Source organism: Pogoniulus pusillus, chromosome 26 (genome assembly GCF_015220805.1).
Source record: "Pogoniulus pusillus isolate bPogPus1 chromosome 26, bPogPus1.pri, whole genome shotgun sequence".
Classification (NCBI taxonomy): Eukaryota; Metazoa; Chordata; class Aves; order Piciformes; family Lybiidae; genus Pogoniulus; species Pogoniulus pusillus.
The window spans coordinates 16,984,458-17,010,701 of NC_087289.1; the positions used below are offsets into that span (position 1 = coordinate 16,984,458).

The 26,244-nt window shown below is 46.7% G+C and overlaps 1 protein-coding gene across 1 annotated transcript in view; it reads right to left on the reverse strand.

The window, feature by feature from the left end:
• Positions 1–1,790: 1,790 nt before the first annotated feature.
• The window catches only part of PCCB (propionyl-CoA carboxylase subunit beta), a 37,204-nt gene continuing 12,750 nt past the window's right edge, over positions 1,791–26,244 (reverse strand). The window contains exons 5-15 of the mRNA XM_064165357.1: positions 25,890–26,003; positions 23,045–23,155; positions 22,160–22,268; positions 20,995–21,115; positions 16,444–16,525; positions 13,310–13,433; positions 11,061–11,168; positions 6,368–6,468; positions 4,628–4,726; positions 3,416–3,509; positions 1,791–2,091 (exon numbers count right to left, since the gene is read on the reverse strand). Of these exons, the coding sequence (XP_064021427.1) occupies positions 1,970–2,091; positions 3,416–3,509; positions 4,628–4,726; positions 6,368–6,468; positions 11,061–11,168; positions 13,310–13,433; positions 16,444–16,525; positions 20,995–21,115; positions 22,160–22,268; positions 23,045–23,155; positions 25,890–26,003 (1,185 nt within the window). The 3' untranslated portion in view covers positions 1,791–1,969. The remainder of the gene's footprint in view (positions 2,092–3,415; positions 3,510–4,627; positions 4,727–6,367; positions 6,469–11,060; positions 11,169–13,309; positions 13,434–16,443; positions 16,526–20,994; positions 21,116–22,159; positions 22,269–23,044; positions 23,156–25,889; positions 26,004–26,244) is intronic.

The window sequence follows — 26,244 nt, forward strand, 5'->3', positions numbered from 1 at the left end:
GACTGCTTGGAAATCAAGAGGATGTAAAAGCTAAATTCTCGGCTGTCAAGAGACAGAAAAGAGGATGGAGTCTGCAGAACTACTAATAGAGGTTAGGAAATAAGAAAGATTTTACTCTATTCTTTGTGACAATGGCAGTTGGGTTTCTCATGTACTGTCTCCTGACTTTGGGGAGGCTGAAGAAATGACATACGTATCAGGTCACAGAAGGCAGGTTTTGCCTCTAACTGGGATAGCCACCAGCCACTGGGCTACTAATTAGCACTGAAAAATCCTCCTGGTCCTCAAACTCATTACACCTATTCTCACAACTAAGAGCTCACTCCATGGCAATGACCTGCAACACAGTAACGCTTCAGTTTCCCTTCTCTTGTTGCTGCAGTGAGCTCCGTTCCTTGGGGCAGCAACACAGGCATCTGCTCAGGGCAAGTATTTCTGCTGAGCTACATCCATGCAGGCATCTTAAGTATGCCTGTGGCCAGGACAGTCTGCCCGTAAGCTGAGTGCATTGCCTCCAGCTGTTGCAGAGGCCTGTGGAGCTGGCACTCCTGCTTGAAACACTCCTGTTCTTTCAAGATTATGCTTAGTTGCCTTTCCCCCTGTTGCCCAAGTGCAGGCTCCAAGCACCATGGCTGTACTCACCTGGACAGTCACCATCTTACCTTTCTTCCATTTCAAGTGCTTGCTTGGGGAGTGAGCAGAAGGAGCTGTGGTGTGCAGGTACTGTGCCATTAACCGCTGAGGCTACTTATAACAGATCATTACAGGACTTCAGGTGCTTGGCACTGTTTCCAGTAGTGCTAAACATGACAGCAGCTGTTACTCACTGCCTTCTGGGGCTGAAAAATGCAGGTTCCAGCGAGCAGAGTGAGCACAGGGCCCAGGGCAACAACTCACAGCAACATCTACTGCCGTGGGGCCTTGCAAGTCTGACACAGAAAAGAAATCAGGTGGGAAAGGGCCTCTGGAAGTCTGCTCATGGGAAAAAAAATTATATCCTACTGCTCTTTTTCCAGTCTGGGCTCTTGTTCTTCAAGAGAAGGCTGGTTCCATCTTTTCCATCCCATGTGTGTATGCAGCATGGAGGTCCCAGATAATAACCTGAAGCACAGTGCTCCTGCAGCCAGCATGTAAGGGTTGCAGCTCAGGACAGTGTAGTGAAAGAACAGAATAGGTTAGTCTGAGATCAACAAAGCCTGATTCCACGGTATGCCAAAATCCACACTCAATTCTCTCTCTGTGAGTCTGTGATGCAGGAAGTACAGTCAGGCTCCAGAGGTGGACCTAGGGCTAGACTGAACTCTACAGGGCAGTGAGAGGTTACTGCAGCTCTGCCTGTCTCAGCTACCTTTAGGGCCTACAGAATGAAGAGAGCATTTAACCACCTCGAGCAATTAGTAACATCTGGCCTGCAGCAGGCACTGCAGGTTGTGTTCACCATTAACCCACCAAAAGAGGTTTATAGAGGTGAACTGGTTGTGTTCACCATTAACCCACCAAAAGAGGTTTACAGAGGTGAACTGGTTGTGTTCACTATTAACCACCAAAAGAGGTTTACAGAGGTGAACTGGTTGTGTTCACTATTAACCACCAAAAGAGGTTTATAGAGGTGAACTGGTTGTGTTCACCATTAACCCACCAAAAGAGGTTTATAGAGGTAAACTGGTTGTGCTCACTATTAACCACCAAAAGAGGTTTATAGAGGTGAACTGGTTGTGTTCACTATTAACCACCAAAAGAGGTTTATAGAGGTGAACTGGTTGTGTTCACTATTAACCCACCAAAAGAGGTTTATAGAGGTGAACTGGTAAGACCCCAAATTAAATGAGGTCTGTGTACTGTCATTTATTGATGGTCATTAGCAAAATCAAAGTAAAGCAAAGCATTTCCATTGCAAAGTAGACCTCCACTTAGAGTATGTGTGGTCAGAACACTGCCACGTCTCCCAGCGTGGCAAACCTGCTCACACTCACAGTGGGATGTTGGCATGCTTCTTCCAGGGACTGGACTGTGTTTTGCTAGCCAGCACGTCCAGGTCGCGGCAGATGCGCGCACGAGTGCTCGAAGGTTGGATGATATCATCAACAAACCCTGTGGAACAAACCAAACCCAACAAACCAACCATGAAGTGTTTGCCTCTCAGCCTTCTGCACCTAGGCTGCAAGGTGAATCAGCAAAAAGTCCAACACTGGTTGTAACAAACTGATCACAAGCTACAATTTAACTCCACAAAGTAATTCACAACAGCTGGCAAAGGAGATGTCCCTCTGCAGATAGGGGTTCAGTTACAGACACAGGGGAGGTTAATTTCTTGCAACAGTTGGCAAGGCAAAAGATGTTAAGGCTTTACTTCCCGCAGTGCTGCACCTCTTACTGTAAAGTGTTACATATACCATCTCACAGTATCACAGTATCACCAAGGTTGGAAGAGACCTCATAGATCATCAAGTCCAACCCTTTACCACAGAGCCCAAGGCCAGACCATGGCACCAAGTGCCACGTCCAGTCCTGCCTTGAACAGCTCCAGGGACGGCGACTCCACCACCTCCCCGGGCAGCCCATTCCAGTGTCCAATGACTCTCTCAGGGAAGAACTTTCTCCTCACCTCCAGCCTAAATTTCCCCTGGCGCAGCCTGAGGCTGTGTCCTCTCGTTCTGGTGCTGGCCACCTGAGAGAAGAGAGCAACCTCCTCCTGGCCACAACCACCCTTCAGGTAGTTGTAGGCAGCAATAAGGTCACCCCTGAGCCTCCTCTTCTCCAGGCTACCTTCCATCTTCTACTCTCAGTCTGATCCAAGGGTTCACAGGTGTTGATCAGAAGACAGAGACATCCCTCAACTCTGCACCCACAGGAGCCTGGGCACTTTCTAGCTCAAAAAGCAGTAACAGACAATCTGCTGCAAAACCAGAGGGAACAATGCTGGACATACTGGTTGTGGTGGAAAAGAGCTTGGCTCAGTCTCCCCTATTAAGAGGATTTAGGTGACATACAAACCAAATCAATAGAGCAAGCCAGCATAACTGGCAATGAGGAGCTGACTCCAGAAGTCCACAGAGCTACTTTCCAGAGCACAGTTCATGCTTCAAAGCTAGAAATAAAATTCAGAAGCAAGGACATGCCACTGGCCTGCATCTAGGATTGTCCAGCAGCCTATCAAAGCAGCTGTACTGTAAGGAAAAGGCTGACTTTGGAGATGCAGTTCTCACATCTCACCAGTCCCCTTCCAGCTGAGGAAGCATTTTGTGTCTAGCTACATTTTGCTTTCACATGCAGAAGCTACGGTTCAGCATGAATTTTCTGACTGATACAGAGGGCTTGCCTAGACAACTTATTAGTACAAAGTTTACTCAGCAGCTACAGACTTACCCAAGTGCAATGACAAACTCAGGGGACACAATGTGTGAGATTATCATACCTCTCGTGGCTGCTGGGAAGGGGTTTGCAAACTTATCCACGTACTCTGCTTCTGCATTTGCCTCTTTTCCTCTGAAAATGATCTGGACAGCACCCTAGAAAGATCAGGCCTACAAGTCAGTGACAGTAACTCAGCCCATACAGCTGTCTGCTTTACCAGCCCCTGCCCCCCACCACAGTACAGAATCAGAGAAGCGTTTGGTTTGGAAAAGACCTTTTAAGCTCATCAAATCCAAGCATTAACCCAGCACTGCCAGGTGACCACTAAACCATGCCCCTCAGCCCCATGTCTTCTGAGCACCTCAAAGGATGGGGATTCAGCTACCTCCCTGGGGAGCCTGTTCCTGTTGTTTAAAATCTTTTCAGAGAAGGTTCTTCTAGTGCCCAGCCTAAACACCCCACCCACTCCCCCCACTGCATTGCCTCTTGGCTTATCACTTGTTACTAGGGAGCAGAGGACAAGGCCTACCTCACTCCAATTTCTTTTCAGTTAGCTGTAGAGAGCAGTGAGGTCTCCCCTCAGCCTCCTTTTCTCCAAACTAAACAGCCCCATTTTCCTCAGCCACTCCTCACAAGACCTGTTCTCCAGACCCTTCACCAACATTGCTGCCCTTTTCTGGACACACTCCAGCATCTCAATGTCCTTCTTGTAGTGAGGGCCTCAAAACTGAATCCAGTGCTCAAGGTGTAGCCTCACCAGTGCTGAGTACAGGGGGACAATCACTTCCCTGGTCCTGCTGGCCACACTGTTGCTGATCCAGCACCAGGATGCTGCTGGCTTTCTTGGCCACCTGGGTACTCACTGGCTAATCTTCAGCCACTACCAGCCAACACTCCCCAGGTCTTTCTCTGCTGGGCAGCTTTCCAGGCACTCTGCCCCAAACGTGGAGGTGTTGTGACTTATGTGCAGGACCCAGCACTTAGCCTTATGGAATGTTGTCCCCTCGACTCCAGCCTGCCCAGGTCTCTCTGTAGAGCCTTCCTGCCCTCAGAGCAGATCAACACTTCCTCTCAGCTTAGAGTCATCTGCAAACTGACTTCAGGGTGCCTCATTGCCCTCATCCAGGTCATGGACAAAGACATTAAAGAGAACATTTATACAAATGTGCATTCAGGTGAGCTGCTTCCCAGAAAATACCACTTGTTCTAGGCCACCTCAGGGCCTTCCTTTTGCTAGGGGCTGCTGCAGACCGGTGTGACAGCCTGCACTTACCTTTGCACCCATCACGGCCACCTCTGCAGTAGGCCAGGCATAATTCGCATCTCCTCGTAAATGCTTTGAGCTCATCACATCATAGGCACCCCCATAGGCCTGGAACAAAAATTACAGGAGTGTGGAGTCACCTCGCAGCAGCAGTAGCCTGTGTACCTCTTTGCATCTTTTACTATGCCAGAGAAAAGCAAAGGAGCTACATTTTACCTGAAGGAGAGCATAAAGCATCTCCATTTTGCTACAACAATCCCCTAAAAATAGATGTCTCTTCAGCTAGAACCACAAAAGAGCAAAGAGAAAGGGGCTGCTGGTATCTGAGACCATTCTTGATGGCAAGTAGGGAGGAACCAGCACACACCTGGAGCAGCAGACCTCAGCCTGCACCCTGCACATGCACACAAACCAACCAGCCAATGTGCTTCTGGAATCTCCTGGCCAGGGAATGCAGCACACTGATTCTGCAGTGCTCCACTCTGGAAGTGGTCCAGACAGCAGTGATGAACAGATACTGCAGAGCAAACTGCAGCATGGTCTGCTTCAAGGCATCGCTCGTTGCTGAGAACTACAGCAGTGCTGCAAGTTTGGGAGATAAAGGATGGTGATACTCAGAACAATCAGCAAAGGCAAAAGGACAGAAAGAGAGAAAGGCCTTTTTTCTTTTACATTTTTTCCCCTGCTGTAAGAAGTCAAAAGCCTATGAGAAAAAACAAGCAAGAGGGGCAGCCCAGCACAGAGAAAGCTGAACTTCAGAACCCAGCACTTGCAGCAGCACAGTGCCAGGCACCTTACAGAAAAAGAGAACTACTGAAAATTAAGTAGGCCATGGCAAAAGTCTATGGAAGAGAAGGAACCACATGAGCTTTCCATCTGCAGAGATGGCAGGGTTTGGAAAACAAGACTGCAGTGGCAAGAACAGAAAAAGATTTGCTGTGTGCAGACAGATGGCAGGTCCTTAGTGAGACAAGATGGGTAAAAGGGACAAACACTTGACTGAAGGCATTCCAGAGAGAAAGCAAAGAGCAGAAACACATCATTTAAGAGGAGTGCAGAGACAAAACGAATGAAGGAACTGAGGTAATAGTCTGAGAACAGAAGAAATTACCTCTTGTAACCTGACCTGAAGAGGTATCACAGTATCACAGTATCACCAAGGTTGGAAGAGACCTCACAGATCATCAAGTCCAACCCTTTACCACAGTGCCCAAGGCTAGACCATGGCACCAAGTGCTACATCCAACCTTGCCTTGAACAGCCCCAGGGACGGCGACTCCACCACCTCCCCGGGCAGCCCATTCCAGTGTCCAATGACTCTCTCAGTGAAGAACTTTCTCCTCACCTCCAGCCTAAATCTCCCCTGGCACAGCCTGAGGCTGTGTCCTCCTGTTCTGGTGCTGGCCACCTGAGAGAAGAGAGCAACCTCCTCCTGGCCACAACCACCCCTCAGGTAGTTGCAGACAGCAATGAGGTCTCCCCTGAGCCTCCTCTTCTCCAGGCTAACCAATCCCAGCTCCCTCAGCCTCTCCTCGTAGGGCTGTGCTCAAGGCCTCTCCCCAGCCTCGTTGCCCTTCTCTGGACACACTCAAGCATCTCAGTGTCCTTCCTAAACTGGTGTTACCAGATGGGACAAGCAGAGATGAGACAACAATGGGAAGCACAAAGTGAGACAGACAGACAAAGCTTCACAGAAATGAAGTGAAAAGGAGAGCTGTAGAAGAACACCACGGGCTTGTGCCAGCTCACCTTCCTGGTGATGATAGTGATTTTAGGCACAGTTGCTTCTGCAAAGGCAAACAACAGCTTTGCACCATGACGTATGATTCCACCATACTCCTGAGCTGTACCTAAAAAAGACAAATAGAGGTTTCACTCCAGGGAACTCCCAAACCCCATCAGCTGTTCAGCATTTGGCATCACCCAGTGCTGGCAGCAAACCTAACAACAGCCACAGCCGTGCTCACATCCAGGAGAATGGGTTATCAAGGCAAGGTTCATAGAATCATAGAATCAACCAGGTTGGAAGAGACCTCCAAGATCATCCAGCCCAACCTAGCACCCAGCCCTAGCCAGTCAACCAGACCATGGCACTAAGTGCCTTATCCAGTCTTTTCCTGAAGACCTCCAGGGACAGTGCCTCCACCACCTCCCTGGGCAGCCCATTCCAATGCCAATCACTCTCTCTGGGAAGAACTTCCTCCTAACATCCAGCCTAGACCTACCCCGGCACTACTTAAGACTGTGTCCCCTTGTTCTATTGCTGGTTGCCTGGCAGAAGAGACCAACCCCACCTGGCTACAATGCCCCTTCAGGTAGTTGTAGACAGCAATGAGGTCCGCCCTGAGCCTCCTCTTCTCCAGGCTAAACAACCCCAGCTCCCTCAGCCTCTCCTCATAGGGTTTGTGTTACAGGCCCCTCCCCAGCTTCACTACCCTTCTCTGGACACCTTCCAGCACCTCAACATCTCTCTTGAATTGAGGGGCCCAGAACTGGACACAGTATTCAAAGTGTGGCCTGACCAGTGCTGAGTACAGGGGCACAAGAACCTCCCTTGTCCTGCTGGCCACACTGTTCCTGATCCAGGCCAGGATGCCATTGGCTCTCTTGGCCACCTGGGCACACTGCTGGCTCATCCTCAGCTACTATCTACCAGTACCCCCACATCCCTTTCCTCCTGGCTGCTCTCAGCCACTCAGTCCCCAGCCTGTAGTGCTGCTTGGGGTTGTTGTGGCCAAAGTGCAGAACCCTGCACTTGGCCTTGTTAAATCTCATCCCCTTGGCCTCTGCCCACCCATCCAGCCTGGCCAGGTCCCTCTGCAGGTCTCTCCTACCTTCCAACAGATCCACACCTGCTCCTAGCTTGGTGTCATCTGCAAACTTACTGATGCTGGACTCAATCCCCTGGTCCAGGTCATCAATAAAGATATTGAACAGGACTGGGCCCAGCACTGATCCTTGGGGAACACCACTGGTGACAGCTGCCAACTGGATGTGGCACCATTCACCACCACTCTCTGGGCTCTGCCATCCAGCCAGTTCTTGATCCAGCACAGAGTGAATCTGTCCAAACCATGAGCTGACAGCTTGGCCAGGAGCTTCTTGTGGCAGACAGTGTCAAAGGCTTTGCTGAAGTCCAAGTAGACTACATCCACAGCCTGCCCCACATTCACCAGGCAGGTAACCTGATCATAAAAGGAGATCAGGTTGGTGAGGCAGGACCTGCCCTTCCTAAACCTATGCTGGCTGGGCCTGATCCCTTGGCCATCCTGTAGGTGCTTTGTGATGGCACTCAAGATGACCTGTTCCATGACCTTGCCTGCTACTGAGGTCAGGCTCACAGGTCTGTAGTTTTCTGGGTCCTCCTTATGACCCTTCTTGTGAATGGGTATCACATTGGCCAGCTCTCCATAAAGCACTAAGCAGCTCTACCAAAAGCAGGCCACAGAACCAGAACACTCACCAGATGGTATCTCCCTAGGTATAAAATACAGTTACAGCATTCTGAAGACTGCACATGTGACTAGCAGTGACAAACACAACCTAGATTCACTTCCCCAGAAACTCACCCTCCCAAACTCCTGTTTTTCTAGACCATGGCAGCTTGGCTATCATAACAAAGACCTGTGCTAGGCTTCCTTCCAGCAAGCTCAAGGTGATGGGCCTTTAAAGAGAGAGCATTAATTGCCCTTTAAGAATCCTCACAGCAGGTCATTAGTGTGACAGCATGCTGAACATAGCTGTGTCCCAAACACTGGTGTGCAAACAGCAGCTCCCTGTACTTTCTGCTAGGATCTCTGACTCTCAGACCACTGGATGTAACTCTGCAGTTACTTTCTAGCAGTTTAGCCACCTATGGACTTTTGTTTTCAGCACCTGAGACAACCTCTTAGAACACTTTGGGACTTTTTAAAGAATAAATGTAAGATTTTGGGGGAGGAGTGGACAGCAACTTCTTTGGTAGTCTTTTTGGTGGCTTGACTGTAATAGGTTGTCCTCAGGTGCAATCTGAGTGTCTGATAGTTTATACCTACATGTACAAGTGTCTGTTCTTAACCACAACTTCACTTTGGTTCTTGTATTTCCCTCCAGCCAGTGGGACCTGTCAAACCTGCAGAACCTTCTCAGCAGCAGCAATCAGAAGAACCATATCTTCTGATCCCAAGAAGTGGTCTGAACACAGCTCAGATGTTCAGCCTGGACCCAGAAGCTGAAGAGCACTCACAGAGCCTGTGATTTAGTCCCGGCCTCAGTTTCTCCTTCAGACTTGGAAGAGAGTAGCCAGTCACTTAGAATGCTCCAGGAGAAGCTCATGTGGTTGTTACTGGAACTGTTTTCACTGCCATCCATGGACAATTAATACAAACTCTCTTCTGGCCAGAGATTCACTCCCAAACTCGTTCCAAGTACATGGGTTTATCCAGGCACAGGTTATGAATGCACACCTGCGCATCTGGGGGCTGTTTAAAGCATTTGGATCATTAAGACCATCACATGTTCATACAACTCTGGAGCTGGTGTGACAAATTCTTCTGTACTGCACAGGGAGGTGGGGGGACAGACCCACCCTCAACATTTCAGCCTTCTCATGCTAATGTACTAAGCTTGGCACAGCTCTGAAACCAGTCACTACCAAGTCTCAACCTCATTTAGCTTTCTCTATTTACTTTAAAACCGACACAAAACACTAAGGTATTGCTTCTAATCAGATACATGGAATAGCTTTGTGTTTGGATCTGAGCAGCTGTCCCAGTCTAGCTTGCTGTAGTGGCCTCCGACGTGAATTACGCTGCTGCTTGGTCACATGGGATGAGGAGGGAGCGTCCACAGCAGGAGAGAAAGGGGAGAGACAAGGAGCAGAAGAAGGTTCTGGTAACACCTCCTGCAGTGCCTCATTGTTACAATGCACTGAGCACGCTGGGTTAAAGTAAGACCTGGAATGCTGACTGGTGACTTTTTGTTGATCTGAGCAGTAAAAGCTTCAAGGTCAAACCTTGCTTTATGCAACAATGTTAACCTTATATTGCACTGCATGAAAGACAGCATCTTCATCACTGACATTTCTATTCCTCTCTGAGCCTGTTTTCTTACAGCTCATTGGAACAGTAACTGCTCATACAGCCTATGCTGTCTAATCTCAGACCTTTCCCAGATGATTTATTCAAAGCTTCTAAATCACAGGCATTTTTCTTGGTGGAGGGGGGGTGGGGGGAAGCCTTGGAGCATGAAAGAACCTGTGTTCAGTTTTGGACCACTCACTACAAGAAAGAAACTGAGGTGCTGGAGTGGGTCTAGTGAAAGGCAATGAAGCTGGTGAAGGGTCTGGAAAACAGATCTGTTGAGAAGCAACAGAGGGAACTGGGGTGGTTTAGTCTGCAGCAAAGGAGGCCTTCTCACACTCTACAACTCCCTGAAAGGAGGCTGGATCCAGGTGGGACTTGATCTTTTATCATGGAGTCATTTTGATTGAAATCGAGTCCAATCATTATCTAACCCTATCAAGTCTGGTGCTAAACCATGTGCCTCAGCTTCTCCCAGGTGCCAAGTGATAGGACAAGAAGGAATGATCTCAAGTTGCACCAAGGGAAGTTCAGGCTTGATATTAGAAGAAACTTCTTCCCTGAAAGGGTTCCCAAAGACTGTATCAAGCTCCCCAGAGAGGTGGCTGAATCTCCATCCTTGCAGGCGCTTCAAAGAGGCAGAGATGTGGTGCTGAGGGACATGGTTTTAAGAGCAGAGTTGGTAGAGTTAGATACTGTCTGGACTTGATTTTAAATGTCTCTTCCATCCCAAATGATTCCATAGCTCTAAGATACAGGAAGAGGATTGCATGTAAGTGAATCAGTGGCAAGCAAGGACATACCTTCTTCCCCTGCAGCCTCATCCTTTTACACATCTGGGCATTAAGTACAGCAGATGAAGCTGGCAGAAGAGGTGGACAGTGTCTCTTGCTGCATCAAAGCTTGGATAGCAACAGGGGCCAAGATTAGTTCAGTAATTTGAGTGCTGAGCACACACATGTTGGAATGCATCTTCACGATGCCCTCAACTGCCATTCCTAGCATGGCCTTGACCAGTGGCCTCTCTGCCCACCAGAGCATCAGCCACGCTGTGCTCTCATGTAACACTGCCCAGAGGGCTCAGGAACTGCATGCTGGTCTGCTTTGCCTCTCAGAAGGCCAACCTTTGCAGGGACTTCTAGTCCCACACTAAGCAGCAGTGACAGAGTCAGGGAATTACTTCATTTTTCCTTCAGTTTTCTTGCACATTTCAGTGGCCTTTTGTTAGGACTACTCAACTAAGAGTACAGAGTTTCTGCCCCTGAAAGTGGCATTTTAAACCTGGCTTGTAACATGTACTACAGTAAAAGTCTTCTCACAGAGCTTTCTTAATAGCACCACCATCCCTGCAAGGAGCTGAAATAGAGTAGCAAGTAGCATACCTGGCAAAAATCCAGGAACATCCACGAAGGTAATCAGTGGTATGTTGAAAGCATCACAGAAACGAACAAAGCGAGCTCCCTTCACTGAAGAATTAATGTCTAAGCACCCTAAAGTTAAGAACAGAGAGTAAGATGTTAACAGTTCCAATGATCTGCTAAAAGCAACCTGAAAAATCACACTTTTAGCTCTGTTGTCTTTTTAAACAAAACAAAAACTTGTCTGTAGATAATGCAGAGAATCTGTCATGAAGTTTTGCTGGGTTAGCACTAAGATTAGAGCACAACCTACATTTAACAGGCACCCATTTCATTTTCCTGACTGCTCTGCTTAGAGACTTCCTATCCCTAAAAGTAGCAGTTGAAATTATTTCTATTATTGCAATTTAAAATATGTTTCTGTCATTTTCTCTTTATGGATATTTTTCAGACTGGTCATACTGAGAGGCTACGGAGTTGTCAGTTATAAAAAAACAACAAGAAAAATGAAACCAACACACCACAAAACAAACACTAAACAAAACAAAACCCAAACAAAAATAGAATCATAGAATCAGCCAGGTTGGAAGAGACCTCCAACATCATCCAGTCCAAACTAGCACCCAGCCCTGGCCATTCAACTAGACCATGGCACTAAGGAACCAGCAACAGAACAAGGGGACACAGTCTCAAGTTGTGCCAGGGGAAGTATAGGCTGGATGTTAGGAGGAAGTTGTTGGCAGAGAGAGTGATTGGCATTGGAATGGGCTGCCCAGGGAGGTGGTGGAGGCACCGTTCCTGGAGGTGTTCAAGAAAAGCCTGGATGAGGCACTTAGTGCCATGGTCAGGTTGACTGGATAGGGCTGAGGGATAGGTTGGACTGTATGATCTTGGAGGTCTCTTCCAACCTGCTTGATTCTATGATTCTATGATTCTCATCCAGGCTTTTTTTGAACACCTCCAGGGATGGCAACTCCACCACCTCCCTGGGCAGCCCATTCCAATGCCAATCACTCTCTCTGACAACAACTTCCTCCTAACATCCAGCCTAGACCTCCCCTGGCACAACCTGAGACTGTGTCCCCTTGTTCTATTGTTGCTTGCTTGGCAGAAGAGACCAACCCCACCTGGCTGCAGCCTCCCTTCAGGTAGCTGTAGGCAGCAATGAGGTCACCCCTGAGCCTCCTCCAGGCTGCACACCCCCAGCTCCCTCAGCCTCTCCTCATAGGGTTTGTGTTTCAGGCCCCTCAGCAGCTTTGTCACCCTTCTCTGGACACCTTCCAGTGTCTCAACTTCTCTTTTGAATCAAGGAGCCCAGAACTGGACACAGCACTCAAGCTGTGGCCTGAGCAGTGTTGAGTACAGGGGAAGAATAACCTCCCTTGTCCTGCTGGCCAGTGTTCCTGATCTAGACCAGGATGCCATTGGCTCTCTTGGCCACCTGGGCACACTGCTGGTTCATGCTCAGTAACTACCTACCAGTAGCCCCAGGTCCCTTTCTGCCTGGCTGCTCTCCGGCCACTGTCCCCAGCCTGTAGCACTGCTTTGGGTTGTTGTGGCCAAAGTGTAGACCCCTGCACTTAACCTTGTTATAGTGGGTCATCTGATTTTTCTAAATAAAAAGACACCAAAATTAAAAATGAGGAGCAACACAGAAAGTTCTGCTTGATGCAAGTCTCTTCAGGAACTATCTAGTTAAGGAGAGAAAGCAAAATCCCTTGACAGTTACAAAGTTGATTTCAGCTACAGCTACATGTTCTACCTTCATATCTAAATTATTTGAGGTCAAGAGGCCCACTTTTTTCAGACACTTCGTGTCTGAAAGGTTTGCATTATTCTTGCTACAGCAAATCAACAGAAAAAAGTAAGTTACCTAAGTTACCTCACCCAAAAAGTTGAGTTTTAGGCATTTTAATGCTGTGGAAATAGGTATGCAGTTCCCACCACACACTTAACCCACTTAATGGCAGGCTGCTGCCAAATAAGCAATGATCTACTCTTCCTTCTTATGTGCTCCTACCAATCCCCTTGTACTGGACACAGCAGCCATTTCATTATCCATGAGTCATCTCACCTTGTTGGACCCACTGAAGAAATTAACTGGGTTGCAATTAGTTGTGTAACTTCACAGCTGAACTACGATGAGATTCAAGACAAAAAACATGGTAGAAAGACATATGAACAGTTAACCTCATAGTCAGAGGCCCTCACAAAGCATGTAAGTGAAACCCCCACTGTTAATGTCACGCTGGGCTGGTACAGGCTGCTCTAACCTGATGCTACTTTGGGCTGGTTGCCCACTATGCCAACTGTTCGGCCGTTCATCCTGGCAAATCCAACCACAATGTTTCTGGCGTAGGAAGGCATGATCTCGAAGAACTCCCTCTCATCCACAACCTGCAAGGGTGAGAGTTGCCCTGATGAGAACAGAGACACATGGATGCATGGGTATTTATGCACACAGGCAAATGCAAAATGAGTTACCTCAAATCTGAATTTCTAACACATTTCAGAGTTTAAAAGTGAAGAAAGAAGCCTCTTAGTCTTCTTTGCAGCCTCCATTCCTCCAAGTAACTAACTAGTGCTATCAGAAATGCCACCCAAGCATTCTGCCAGAGATCTCTGTGACCTTTCCTCTAGAGTGAGTCTTTTTCCCTAGCTTACAATAAATTGCAACTTCAAATCAGCTGTTAAGGATATCTTTCTCACACCTTAATTACTGGCAAGATACACTTCTAAAGAACAACTTACAGTAAGAACAAGGAAATCATACTTGAGAGCATGCTCTGCTGTGTCCATCTGCCCCAAAGGCACTGAGGGTGCACACAGCAGAGAACAGAGGAACACTTTGCCCTTATGAGAACAGAGACACATGGATGCATGGGTATTTATGCACACAGGCAAATGCAAAATGAGTTACCTCAAATCTGAATTTCTAAAGCATTTCAGAGTTTAAAAGTGAAGAAAGAAGCCTCTTAGTCTTCTTTGCAGCCTCCATTCCTCCAAGTAACTAACTAGTGCTATCAGAAATGCCACCCAAGCATTCTGCCAGAGATCTCTGTGACCTTTCCTCTAGAGTGAGTCTTTTTCCCTAGCTTACAATAAATTGCAACTTCAAATCAGCTGTTAAGGATATCTTTCTCACACCTTAATTACTGGCAAGATACACTTCTAAAGAACAACTTACAGTAAGAACAAGGAAATCATACTTGAGAGCATGCTCTGCTGTGTCCATCTGCCCCAAAGGCACTGAGGATGCACACAGCAGAGAACAGAGGAACACTTATCGGCAGTAGAGGAACCACATCTGTCTGGAATCACTCATCCTTGGTAGCTGCACTCCTAGCTGGGTGTTGAGGTTCCACTGTGTGCTCCACAGTGACACCCACCAGTGTATAAAGCAGAATCAAAATCCCCATGCTCAAAAGAGATCATAATTACAGATGGAGCAGTAGCGACACCTACACATGGCTGCCTGCTGGCTTCCACTAGAACTCATTTGCAGCTGTTTATGACAGCTCTGCCTAGGCAGAGTAGTGCAGCCTACCACTCATTTATGAGACTGAGGCAAATGGAAAATGTAAGTATTAACAAAGTAGTTTTGTTTCTTTCCTGAATACTTCTTGTAGTCTGTGAGAGTCTTTGGGTTTTTTTTTCCATAATTCACTTTATTAATCTTTTGTGAAGCCACCAAGTTGTAAGAACAGGTAATAATGAAATCCAGAATGAAAGATTAAAACATCCTGAGCTTGCCTTCTCCTCTGCAATGAGCCCAAATGCAGCCACTTGCAAGCTAAAAGATGTTGGCTGAGTTTGTGGGGAGAGGTAATCAAATAGAACAGCGAAAGAGAAATTTGCAAAGCTCCTACAAACACAGCTGAACTGTCCCCATTTGTATGTGCCCATTTGTATGTCCCCATTGTATATGCCCATTTGTGTGTGCCACCTGTGAAGTGGAATTATCCCTTGCCTGATCATGTACCTCAGAACCCTGGATCATAGGCTGATCAACACCTGAGTGGTAGAAGCAGAAGCTGCACAAGTTAATGTTCAAACTCTGAACTCTGAGAGTGTTCTACAAGGGCCTGTACCAGTTTGCCATGCTGAAGTTTCTTTGGTGACACTGTTCTCTGTACAAGCCTTTACAATGCATCAAGGTCATTCTGCCCCTGTACTCTGCACTGGTTAGACCACACCTTGAGTACTGTGTTCAGTTCTGGGCCCCCCAGTTTAGGAGGGACATTGAGATGCTTGAGCGTGTCCAGAGAAGGGCGACGAGGCTGGGGAGAGGCCTTGAGCACAGCCCTACGAGGAGAGGCTGAGGGAGCTGGGATTGGTTAGCCTGGAGAAGAGGAGGCTCAGGGGTGACCTTACTGCTGTCTACAACTACCTGAGGGGTGGTTGTGGCCAGGAGGAGGTTGCTCTCTTCTCTCAGGAGGCCAGCACCAGAACAAGAGGACACAGCCTCAGGCTGTGCCAGGGGAGATTTAGGCTGGAGGTGAGGAGAAAGTTCTTCACTGAGAGAGTCATTGGACACTGGAATGGGCTGCCCGGGGAGGTGGTGGAGTCGCTGTCCCTGGAGCTGTTCAAGGCAGGATTGGACGTGGCACTTGGTGCCATGGTCTGGCCTTGAGCTCTGTGGTAAAGGGTTGGACTTGATGATCTGTGAGGTTTCTTCCAACCCTGATAATACTGTGACACTGTGAAGTTGTTAAAATGGTAAGGCTTCCTAAGAGCTAGGCAAGAGAATTTCCAGCAGAGTTTATGCTGCTTTAATAAAAGCTCCATTATGTATACACTGCAATGCTGGCTTTTTGCAATCATCATTGCAAGTTAAAGTGGGGGTTCTTTTTAAAGCCAGAAGATGTTTCCTTCCTGCTGCCCTCCCAGTAGATCTGCCTCACTTAAGGAAACTTTAATGTTGGGAGTTTCCAACCTTCTGAGTGCTTGAGTTGTAAGTAAATATATATATGTGTGTGTGTGTATCTATTCTTCTACTGTCCATGTAGATAACTCCATTTTAGACTAGAGAAGCATCAAGATTTGAATGCAGTTAATAAACTTTGTTACAGAAGTGACAGAATCCAAGACAGTAATAGCAATGTGCAGGAAAGAGGGCAAGTAATGGAACTCAAGGCAGGGGAGGAGATACTGAGCTCAGAGGGAGCACTGAACTGCAGCATCTTTCATCTGCAGTTATGCATGCAGCATAACACGAAGCCTGGAAACAAATCCTAACATTACTAAAAACCTATTTTCCTGCAAGTTTTTGTTTGGTTGTTTTTTTCATCACTGCTCCAGAGATGAAAGAAGTAATTTGTGAAGGCTAAAACAATAAACAATTTTCTTCAGGGCCATTCTAGTGTTTCTCTCAGCCATTCACACCCAGTGATGACAGCAGACTTACAGAGTGGATGATATCCAGCATGTCATAGGCTTTAGTAGATTCACTTGGGACCACTGTGTCCAGCTCAGGAACCAAACGGTCACTGCAGAGCAACAAACAGGATTTACAGAGCAGATGAACACCAAGATCAAAAACCTGGATAAACAATTCCATCTCTCTGGGACTTCATGGAAGCTGCTATTCAAATATGAGGAAAAAGAAACAGGCCTCTTCATCTCAGGCAGTTGTACCTCAAGCCACTGAGCCCACACGCACCAGGACAAAAGCCTGGCCAGTATCAAGATTCCTGATACCTTCCCTTCTACAGGCACCTCTGCTTAGGAAACCATCTCTTGGAAACCAGGCTGGAAGCCCTGTGCTGTGAGGACAGGCTGAGACAGCTGGTGTTTAGCCTGGAGAAGAGGAGGCTCCAGGGAGACCTTACTGTGGCCTTTTGGTGCCTGAAAGAGGCCTTTAAGACAGCTGGGGACAGATATCTTATCAGGACCCACTGTGGATGATGCATTTAAACTAAAAGAGGGAAAGTGTAGACTAGATCTAAGGGAGATCTTTTTTTTACAATGAGGATGGTGAAACACACATGACCCAGGTCGCCTGGAGAGGTGGTAGATGCCCCATCCCTGGAAATATTCCAGGTCAGGTTGGACAGGGCTCTGAGCAATGTGCTCTTGTTGGGGCTGTGCCTGCTGACTGCAGAGGAGGTTAAACTGGATGACTTTTAAAGGTCCCTTCCAACCCAAAGCTTTCTAGGATTCTATGAAAAACTGTTTCTCCTCTTTGCCTGTAGGGGCCTAGCCATTGATGGAGAGCATCACACTGGGGAAGTCCTAATGCTGGACATGGCAGTCTGCAGGGGGTACTGGAGGCATGTGTAACAGTTAGGGCTCAATTTGGGCATGGGGAAATGGATTTGGGAGCACAAGCACATAGTGCCATGGCTTAGTTGACTGGATAGGGCTGGGTGCTAGGTTGGACTAGATGATCTTGGGGGTCTCTTCCAACCTGGCTGATTCTATGATTCTAAACATCAAGGGCAGAAGCAGAAGAGCCTGCTTAGCCAGCAGCTCCACTCCCTACAGCTGGATGGGCAAAATGCCTTCTCCCAATGGCAGAACAAGGGTTTCTGTCATGCCTGGATCTACTGCACTTTCATCTTCACAGTTAAACCCAGAAGCTGGTTAAATGGCTGTGTTTAAAGAATTTTTACTCTGCTTAACTTCATGTGGAGCTTTACACTGAACAGAAACGCTGCCTCACTTAGTAGCTGACACTATCAGCCAACTCCAGCTTTGATGATACTGGCTTCATTCAGGACCTGCAAGCGTTAGCGTTGACCATCCCTCTGAATTAAATCCCAGTCCCAGTGAGGGGGTGTCAGTTTTTATGAGTCACCACCACAAAGACTTCAGGGAGTATTTACATTTGTGCTACTCCATTAAAAAAATCCACCAATCTGTGTTTGTTATAAATGAGGCTTCTGTGGAGCTCTCCCTCAATTGCTATTTTAAACAATGCTATGATTTAGTGTATTTAAAACAAGACAATGCAGGGCTCTAGACACTCAATTCAAACCCAGAGGAAGTGATCTGCACCTGTCTAAATCAGACAAAAACTAATAATGCAAGCCCCAGAGCTGTCTCTGTGCTCCCTCACATACACAGCACTAGAGAAGCACAACTCCTTGCTGAGAGGTTAAGGGACACATCTATTAATAGACCAAAACTGACAGCACCAGTTCAAGGATTTTTTCCACATGATTAATAGGAGTGTTGCTTGCAAATATTCCCATAAAACATCATCAAACCTTAATCTGATGGCAGCAGCCAATTTCAAAATGCTAAACCTCAAAAGCTGCAAAAGACTACAGAACTTTTTCTTGTCCACAATGTGCTCCAAGTTCTGTCCATTACCTGTGATACTCCAAAGGAGAATGAAAGGGGAAAAATGCAATTACTGCTCCTATAAATTCACAGTGCTGTAAAGTACTGGGGGGCAATATAAAGGCATTAAAATCAGTAATCACCATCAAAATGAAGACATTACCCAGAACACCACAAGTTTGGAAGTGTCCTTCAAATTTCAACAGATAAAAGACATGTGGAGCTGATAGTAGAGTCACCAGACTTCAGTAGTTGGGAATTGTCTTTCTCACAGACTCCACTTATCTGGAGGGAACTGCTGCTCATCAGCAAAACAGACATCTGAAGTTTGCTTGAGACACTCTCACCCAGATGGCTTTTGGTTTTCATTCAATACAAAAGGCAAACTTGACTCAGGTACCCAAAACTGCTGATATCCTCCTCCAGAAATTTCTATACATACTTCAGAGGAAAATAAATGTGTTTATAGTCAAAGACAGATCTAGGCAAAAATCACACCACACATTACACCAAATGCAATGAATCAGACACCCTTCAAATTTAGAGCACATCTCACTGTCAGTCAGCTCTCTAACTTCAAGGAACCTTCTGATTCTTTAGAACACAGGCCACTAGCATCAAAAACTTAAACCAGCACATTTGGCAACAGGACAAGGGGCAATGCTTTTAGAGTAGATTTAGATTGGATGTTAGGAACAAGTTCTTTACCATAAAGGTGGTGGACAGGCTGCAACAGGCTGACCAGGGAGGTAGTTGAGGCCCCATTCCTGGAGATACTCAAGGTCAGGCTTGACAAGACCCTGAGCAATCTGATCTAGTGGAGGATGTCCCTGCTCACTGCAGGAGGGTTGAACTAGATGACCTTAGGAGATCCCTTCCAACCCAAACCATTCTATGATTCTATGATTTCAGCAACCAAGATGGACATTTTTCAAAACCACAAAACCCTACCTGCCTAGAGGGGGGAAAGAAAGAACAAAACAGTCATCCTATCCCCTCCCCAGCTTGTAGACTTCACTCTGGAGACAAAAACGTGTTACAGTTAATTCACATTATCTGTTGCAACTTTTTTTGTGGCATGATAAAGTTGCAATAAGGAAGAAATTAATCTAGAGGGATGGGCTTTGACTAGAGCAGTGGTAAGGATCAAGCACATCCATTCAAGGTAAGAGGAGTCTATTAAGGTATCAGTAAGACCACATGACTTCTTATCAATCTAAGCATTAAGGCCACAAATAGGAGAAATATTGGAGATGCTGCTATGAAACAGGCAATTCTTCTAAAAACAGATCTGTTTTCACATGCATAAAAACTAAACTGAGGCTCTTAATACAAATTACTGAGCACTTATTGTACTGTAATCCTCTACTAATGTATCTGTGACCACAGGAAAGAACTAAATCTCTTACACAATAGTAGCTACAAGGTAACTGACAGCTTCTCACTAGAAAATAAATGATTTTAAGATACATTCATTACAAAAAAAGAAAGAAGGAATGTTGTTCCTATAGCAAATTTAAAAGACTGCATTCAAGTCTACAGAGGGTAACTATCCCCAATACAACTCGCTGAATGCTTAGAAGGAACATGATAACCTCAGAGATAATCCCTCAGATTTACCAGACAGTAGGAGAGATTTGCTTTGGTTTGTCACCATCCAACAAGAAGACTCTTCCAGTTCTAAAGATCAAGGTCTTGGAAAAAATTAGGACCAGTATCTAACTGACCTGTCTTACCAGCCTCTAAGAGCAACTGGGCAATTTATTCCTCTAGTACCAGAGCAGCTGGCATTTAAAGCACCAGATTTGTTAGATTTGATGCAAAAAGCCCTCCCCATACAAACTCACTCAGAGACACAACAAAGAAGAGCCAAGAATAGTGATAATCTTCCCAACTCACACATTACCTCATCTTATGAGCACCACAAGACATACATCACACATCTGCACAACTGCCAAAACCAATACAGAGCAGCTCCCATTCAGAAGGCAGCAACAACCTCTTATGGGCTGCCTACAGAAAGAACTTAAACGAGGGGACAATGGATCACAGGTCAAAAATGCTTTTACTCCATTGCCATTCAGTGTCTTTATGGCTGCCAGCAAGGCTACTTGAATGGTGCTGTGCTGGCTCTCTGGCTGTCCCTCCAGCTCCTGGAAAAATTCTCTGATAAAATGCCAGACAGTTGCTGGATTTCCCCTCTTGTAAGGGCCCAACTCCTTCCTTTATTATGTTGCCAACCACATGATAAGCCTGACAGACAAGTACCTAACACATCCAATTTTCTGCCTCCTTTGCCTCCTTGTTGCTTCCCCACCTTTAAGCTTAATGAACACATTCTACCAAACTGACAAAGCAGAGCAAGCTCTCCCTGCTTTTGTTCACTGTGAGATCTTCTGCCTGGCTTGCTCATTTCAAGGGACTGTGACAGGCCTTCTGCACAGAGATTACTACCCCCATATCCTGCACACAGCCCAAATAACACTGCTTTCAGAAAATAACCAACAAAAATAATCTAACAGTGAGCAGGCACCCATGTACCAGGTTTCAACAGCAGGCTTGTTGAAACTCTTCTCAGGCACAAAACTCTCATTTCTTCACACTCCTTGGGGCAGGGAAGCCATAGAATTGGGTGGTCAGAGGTGAGAGATCTCAGCCAGTCTTTTCTTACCTGGGATCATGGCATTCACGAACTGGAGCTGGATCCCGGTTGCTTAGAGGTAAGTAATTAAAGAACTCTCTGAGCTGGAGTAAAGCATCTATATCATTCTCAAAGGCTCTGTGAGCCACTCCTGCAAACAAACAATTAAGCAGTTACTATTTTGTGAGGTTTCATTTTCAAGGACATCCTGATAAAGATACAAAGAAGTCACACCAAGACTTTTAGAACCTGAGCTATGAAAAGTGAGAGTTTTAAGCCACTAAATGTGACCAACTAAAACCATCCAGAAAACATGTGGCTGTATCAGACTTCCTCCTTAACAGGTCTGGATTCTTGGTCTCATACTTGAAATCATGTAAACTGGTTTATCAGCTCTCAAGAGATCACAGTATCACCAAGGCTGGAAGAGACCTCATAGATCATCAAGTCCAACCCTTTACCACAGAGCTCAAGGCCAGACCATGGCACCAAGTGCCACGTCCAATCCTGCCTTGAACAGCTCCAGGGACGGCGACTCCACCACCTCCCCAGATCTAGCTGGATCCCAGCCTTCTGGGATTCAATCCAGGGTACTGTGCTGCACTTGACTACAAGTTCTTTTAGAAAGGCTGGATTTAAGTGGTGTCTGTGTGTGTGGGTTTGTTTCATCATCAGTTCACATAGAATTTGAGATCACACAGTCATTTTGGGCTGCAAGAAGATTCATGACTCACCAAACCACTCCAGAGGGAAAACTGCCACTCAGTTTATAGTTAAGAAGTTTAACGAATCACATTAGTAAGCAGAGAAGGGGTTGTTCAGAAACTTTTAACCCATGCAAATTGCTGGACAACAAAAAAACCCCACATGACCCCAAAGCCTGCTTTGCTAGGGCCTACCCTCCAAGTCTTCCCACTTATAAATATTTTGGGGATTTGCTACTTTCTCTTCCAAATCCCAGGACTCTCCCACACATGTGTTTCTTCTTGTTTTCAGTACTAAAAAGGACCAGCACAAGAGCCCTACAGAGAGTAAGGGTCTGCCCTTCAGTAGAGGTTTATCATTTAGACTCAAGTGACACTCAGGAGTACCAAAACTGCATTAGACCATCAGCTGTTTAGCTGGAGCAACTGCATCATGCCCTTATGCACTCTGAAGGATGAGCAGTATGTCAACTATAGTGTGCAGCTCTTACCAGATACAGCGGTGTGCGTCTTTGCACCCCCAAGCTGCTCCTGGGTGACATCTTCATTGGTAACAGACTTAACTACATCCGGGCCAGTGATGAAAAGATAAGATGTATCCTAGGGGGGAGGGAAAAAAAACACAAGGACACGGAGTAAATGCTAGACTGAAACTGCAAAAGCACCTCAGAAAAAGCCACAGACTCTTCAGACTTTCCTTGGAATCTAGAGAACAGTAAAACACACAGTATCACAGTATCATCAAGGTTGGAAGAGACCTCACAGATCATCAAGTCCAACCCTTTACCACAGAGCTCAAGGCCAGACCATGGCACCAAGTGCCACCTCCAATCCTGCCTTGAACAGCTCCAGGGACGGCAACTCCACCACCTCCCCGGGCAGCCCATTCCAGTGTCCAACGACTCTCTCAGTGAAGAACTTTCTCCTCACCTCCAGCCTAAATCTCCCCTGGCATAGCTTGAGGCTGTGTCCTCTCGTTCTGGTGCTGGCTGCCTGAGAGAAGAGAGCAACCTCCTCCTGGCTACAACCACCCTTCAGGTAGTTGTAGACAGCAATAAGGTCACCCCTGAGCCTCCTCTTTTCCAGGCTAAACAATCCCAAGCTGGGGGCAGATGTGGCTGGGTTGGAGGGCAGAAGGGCTCTGCAGTGGGACCTCGACCGCCTGGACAGATGGGCAGAGTCCAACGGGATGGTGTTCAATAACGCAAGGACCAGTCTCTTAAAAACCCATCAAAAATGCAACTATCCACAAGTTATTTGGCAAACTTTTTCTTGACTTACTAAAAGTAAGCTTAAACCAAAGCAAGAGACCATCTCAGGACATAAGTGTCTCTTCAGTGTTAGCAGCCACAGGTCAAGATACACTCCAGCCTTACCTTCACCATGAACGTGAAATCGGTGAGAGCAGGTGAATACACAGCTCCTCCAGCACAAGGGCCCATGATGAGGGAAATCTGTGGCACTACCCCAGAACACAGCACGTTTCTCTGCAATACAAAGACAGCCAGTTTTACCAAAAATGACATCCTTAAGTCTCCTGCAGAAGCTGTGCACAATTCACACTCATGAATAGCAGAGGACACCTTGCTTTGTTTACTGGGAGACAAAGAGCTGGTGAGAACGTCTGACCACAAACAGCACCAAAAGAATTCTTTTGCTTCTTTCTGTTCCCATGTATTTGATTACATAAATCATGCAACTGCTGCAAAGGAGGATGGGATGTGTGACTGCAGCAGATGCTGCAGGGACCAACCCATCACTGAGCATGGAGTGATGGGAAGTGGAAGTGCCTGAATTTGAGCACACAGGTGCACTACCACTCAGAGGCAAAAGCTCTACTGGCCAGCTTTGGTAGAGAGACCTTGAAAATCCAATTCCTGCACTGGGTTGAGTTTTACAAAGTGGTGAATTACTGCTGTCCATCAATGTGGTTTCCTTGAGATGCTGGCTGGCAGTTGGCTGGAGATGGGCCAGCATGTGCTCAGGTGGCCAAGAAGGCCAGTGTCATCCTGGCCTGGATCAGCAACAGTGTGGCCAGCAGGAGTAGGGAAATGACTGTCCCCCTGCACTTAGCACTGTTAAGCCTGCACCTTGAGCACTGATTTCTGGTTTGGGGCCCTCACTACAGGAAAGACACTGAGGTGCTGGAGCTGGTCCTGACAAGGGCGACAAAGCTGGTGAAGGGCCTGGGGAATACATCTGGTGAGAAACAGCAGAGGGAATTGAGGGCATTTAGTCTGGACAAAAGAAGACTTGAGAGAGACTTTCTTGTTGTCTACAACTACTTGAAAGGAGGGTGGAGCAAGGTGGGGCTTGGTGTCTTTTCTCTAGTCAAAAATTTCAGGATGAAGAAGAAATGGCCTCAAGTTGCACCAGAGGAGGTTTAGGTTTGATATTAGGAAAAAAAAAACCTTCTCTGAAAGTGTTCTGAAAGACTGGAACAGAGAGGTAGTTGAACTCTCATCCTTGGAGGTGTTTCAAAGAGGCAGAGATGTGGTGCTCAGGAACATGATTTATCTGCAGAGTTGGTAGAACTAGGTAACGGTTGGACTTGATGATCTTAAATGAGTTCTCCAACTGAAACAATTCTGTGATTCTGTGGGTGGCATGTTGTGCAAAAAAACGTTTACATTGCTCATTGCTCAACTGAATTACAACTGACTTCTGCAACTGCATCATCCCAGACTGCACTAATCCAAAAGACCATCAGCATCTAATTCATCATCCCACCCATACACATTCCTACTGAGAGTACCCCCACGTTCATGGTCTGTTCACTGACTTGATGGCAGTGTTTTTAGGTGGGCACAGAAAATAATGTCATTTCAGTGAAAAAATGATCAGTAGTGTGTCCAGAGAAAAAATCCTTACAGTAGGTACAAAATCGCAGTAGCGACAGAGCTTTCACTGCTCCCATCAGTGCTGGATATCCCCAAACTGCAAGGTGAACACTGCACTGTATGTTGTTCTTTACACACAAACCTCTGACTTGCATCTATTTTTGCCCCCTGTTGACCTACCATCTGGACAGAGCAGCTACCTGGCCCTTCTGATCCAAGTTTCTGAAGCTTTCTTCATATGCACAGTGTTTGATTTACTTTTAAGTCTCTCTTCCTGCAGTGGAAATCTTTCACTTTTTATCAAACCTTATTGAGAACAAATCTGCTGTGTGAGATTCTTAGCACATCTGTATTTCAGAGGAGATGCAGGGACATTTGGTGGTGCATCAGTACTGGGTCCAGTTCTGGGCTCCTCAACTCAAGAGAGATGTTGAGGTGCTGGAAAGTGTCCAGAAAAGGGCAACGAAGCTGGTGAGGGGCCTGGAACACAAACCCTGTGAGGAGAGGCTGAGGGAGCTGGGGGTGTGCAGCCTGCAGAAGAGGAGGCTCAGGGCTGACCTCATTGCTGTCTACAACTACCTGAAGGGAGGTTGTAGCCAGGTGGGGTTGGTCTCTTCTGCCAGGCAATCAGCAGTAGAACAAAGGGACAGTCTCAAGTTGTGCTAGGGGAGGTCTAGGCTGGATGTTAGGAGGAAGTTCTTCACAGAGAGAGTGATTGGCATTGGAATGGGCTGCCCAGGGAGGTGGTGGAGTTGCCATCCCTGGAGGTGTTCAGGAAAAGCCTGGATGGGGCACTTAGTGCCACGGTCTGGTTGATTGGATAAGGCTGGGTGCTAGGTTGGACTGGATGATCTTGGAGGTCTCTTCCAACCTGGCTGATTCTATGAGCATCAGACACCAGCAAAACATTGTCTGAACTCATATTGACATGTTTCAAACATAAACACTCAAGAGAATGACACCCCAGCACTCAGGACATCTGTGCTTCAGTGTAAACCAGAAAGGTGAACAGTTGTTTGAGGTCTTCTTCCAGCTAAGGAAATTGCCTATTCTTTTGTTCTTATGACAAAGCTCACCATGTAGTGCAGCTCCTGCAAAGCTTTTCATTGGGTCACAAAGCTTTTACATGGTTCAGCCTTACCCATGCTTAACACACAGGTAAACAGAACTAAACAGTAATTTGCCCAAAGCCAAGAAGAGAATCAAGTGGACGCTCCTGGTCTCAGAAGCCCTCATACGTGCTGCTTTATCCTCCAGGTAACACTGGCCAAATAGGATGATGATAACCTGAAAGTGTAGTGACAAATAGAGCCAAAGTAAAGAAAGACTTTGTCCATCTTTGTGGATGCCAAGCTTCCTGGCCATCCAGTAGCCTACTTACCAAAAATATGTCTGCGTAGCCTGCTAAGGACTCCACTCCTTCCTGGATCCGGGCTCCTCCAGAGTCATTCAGCCCAATCACAGGTGCTCCAACCATAGCAGCTTGATCCATGATCTGATGATGAACACAAACTCCTCATTATTGACTTAGGTAAACTAAAACGCCAAAGGAATCAACTCCCAAAACTGCACATCCCTTTGAACAAAATCCACAGATGCCAGCATTTGAAGTGTCTACGCAGTGCTCAGCTTGCCTTTCGTTTGCATTAACTATCACAGTCACTAGCTGCTTACTGGGCTGCCATGTTTTGACTCAGACCAGAGGCTAACAGATACACTTCTCATCCCACTCATGA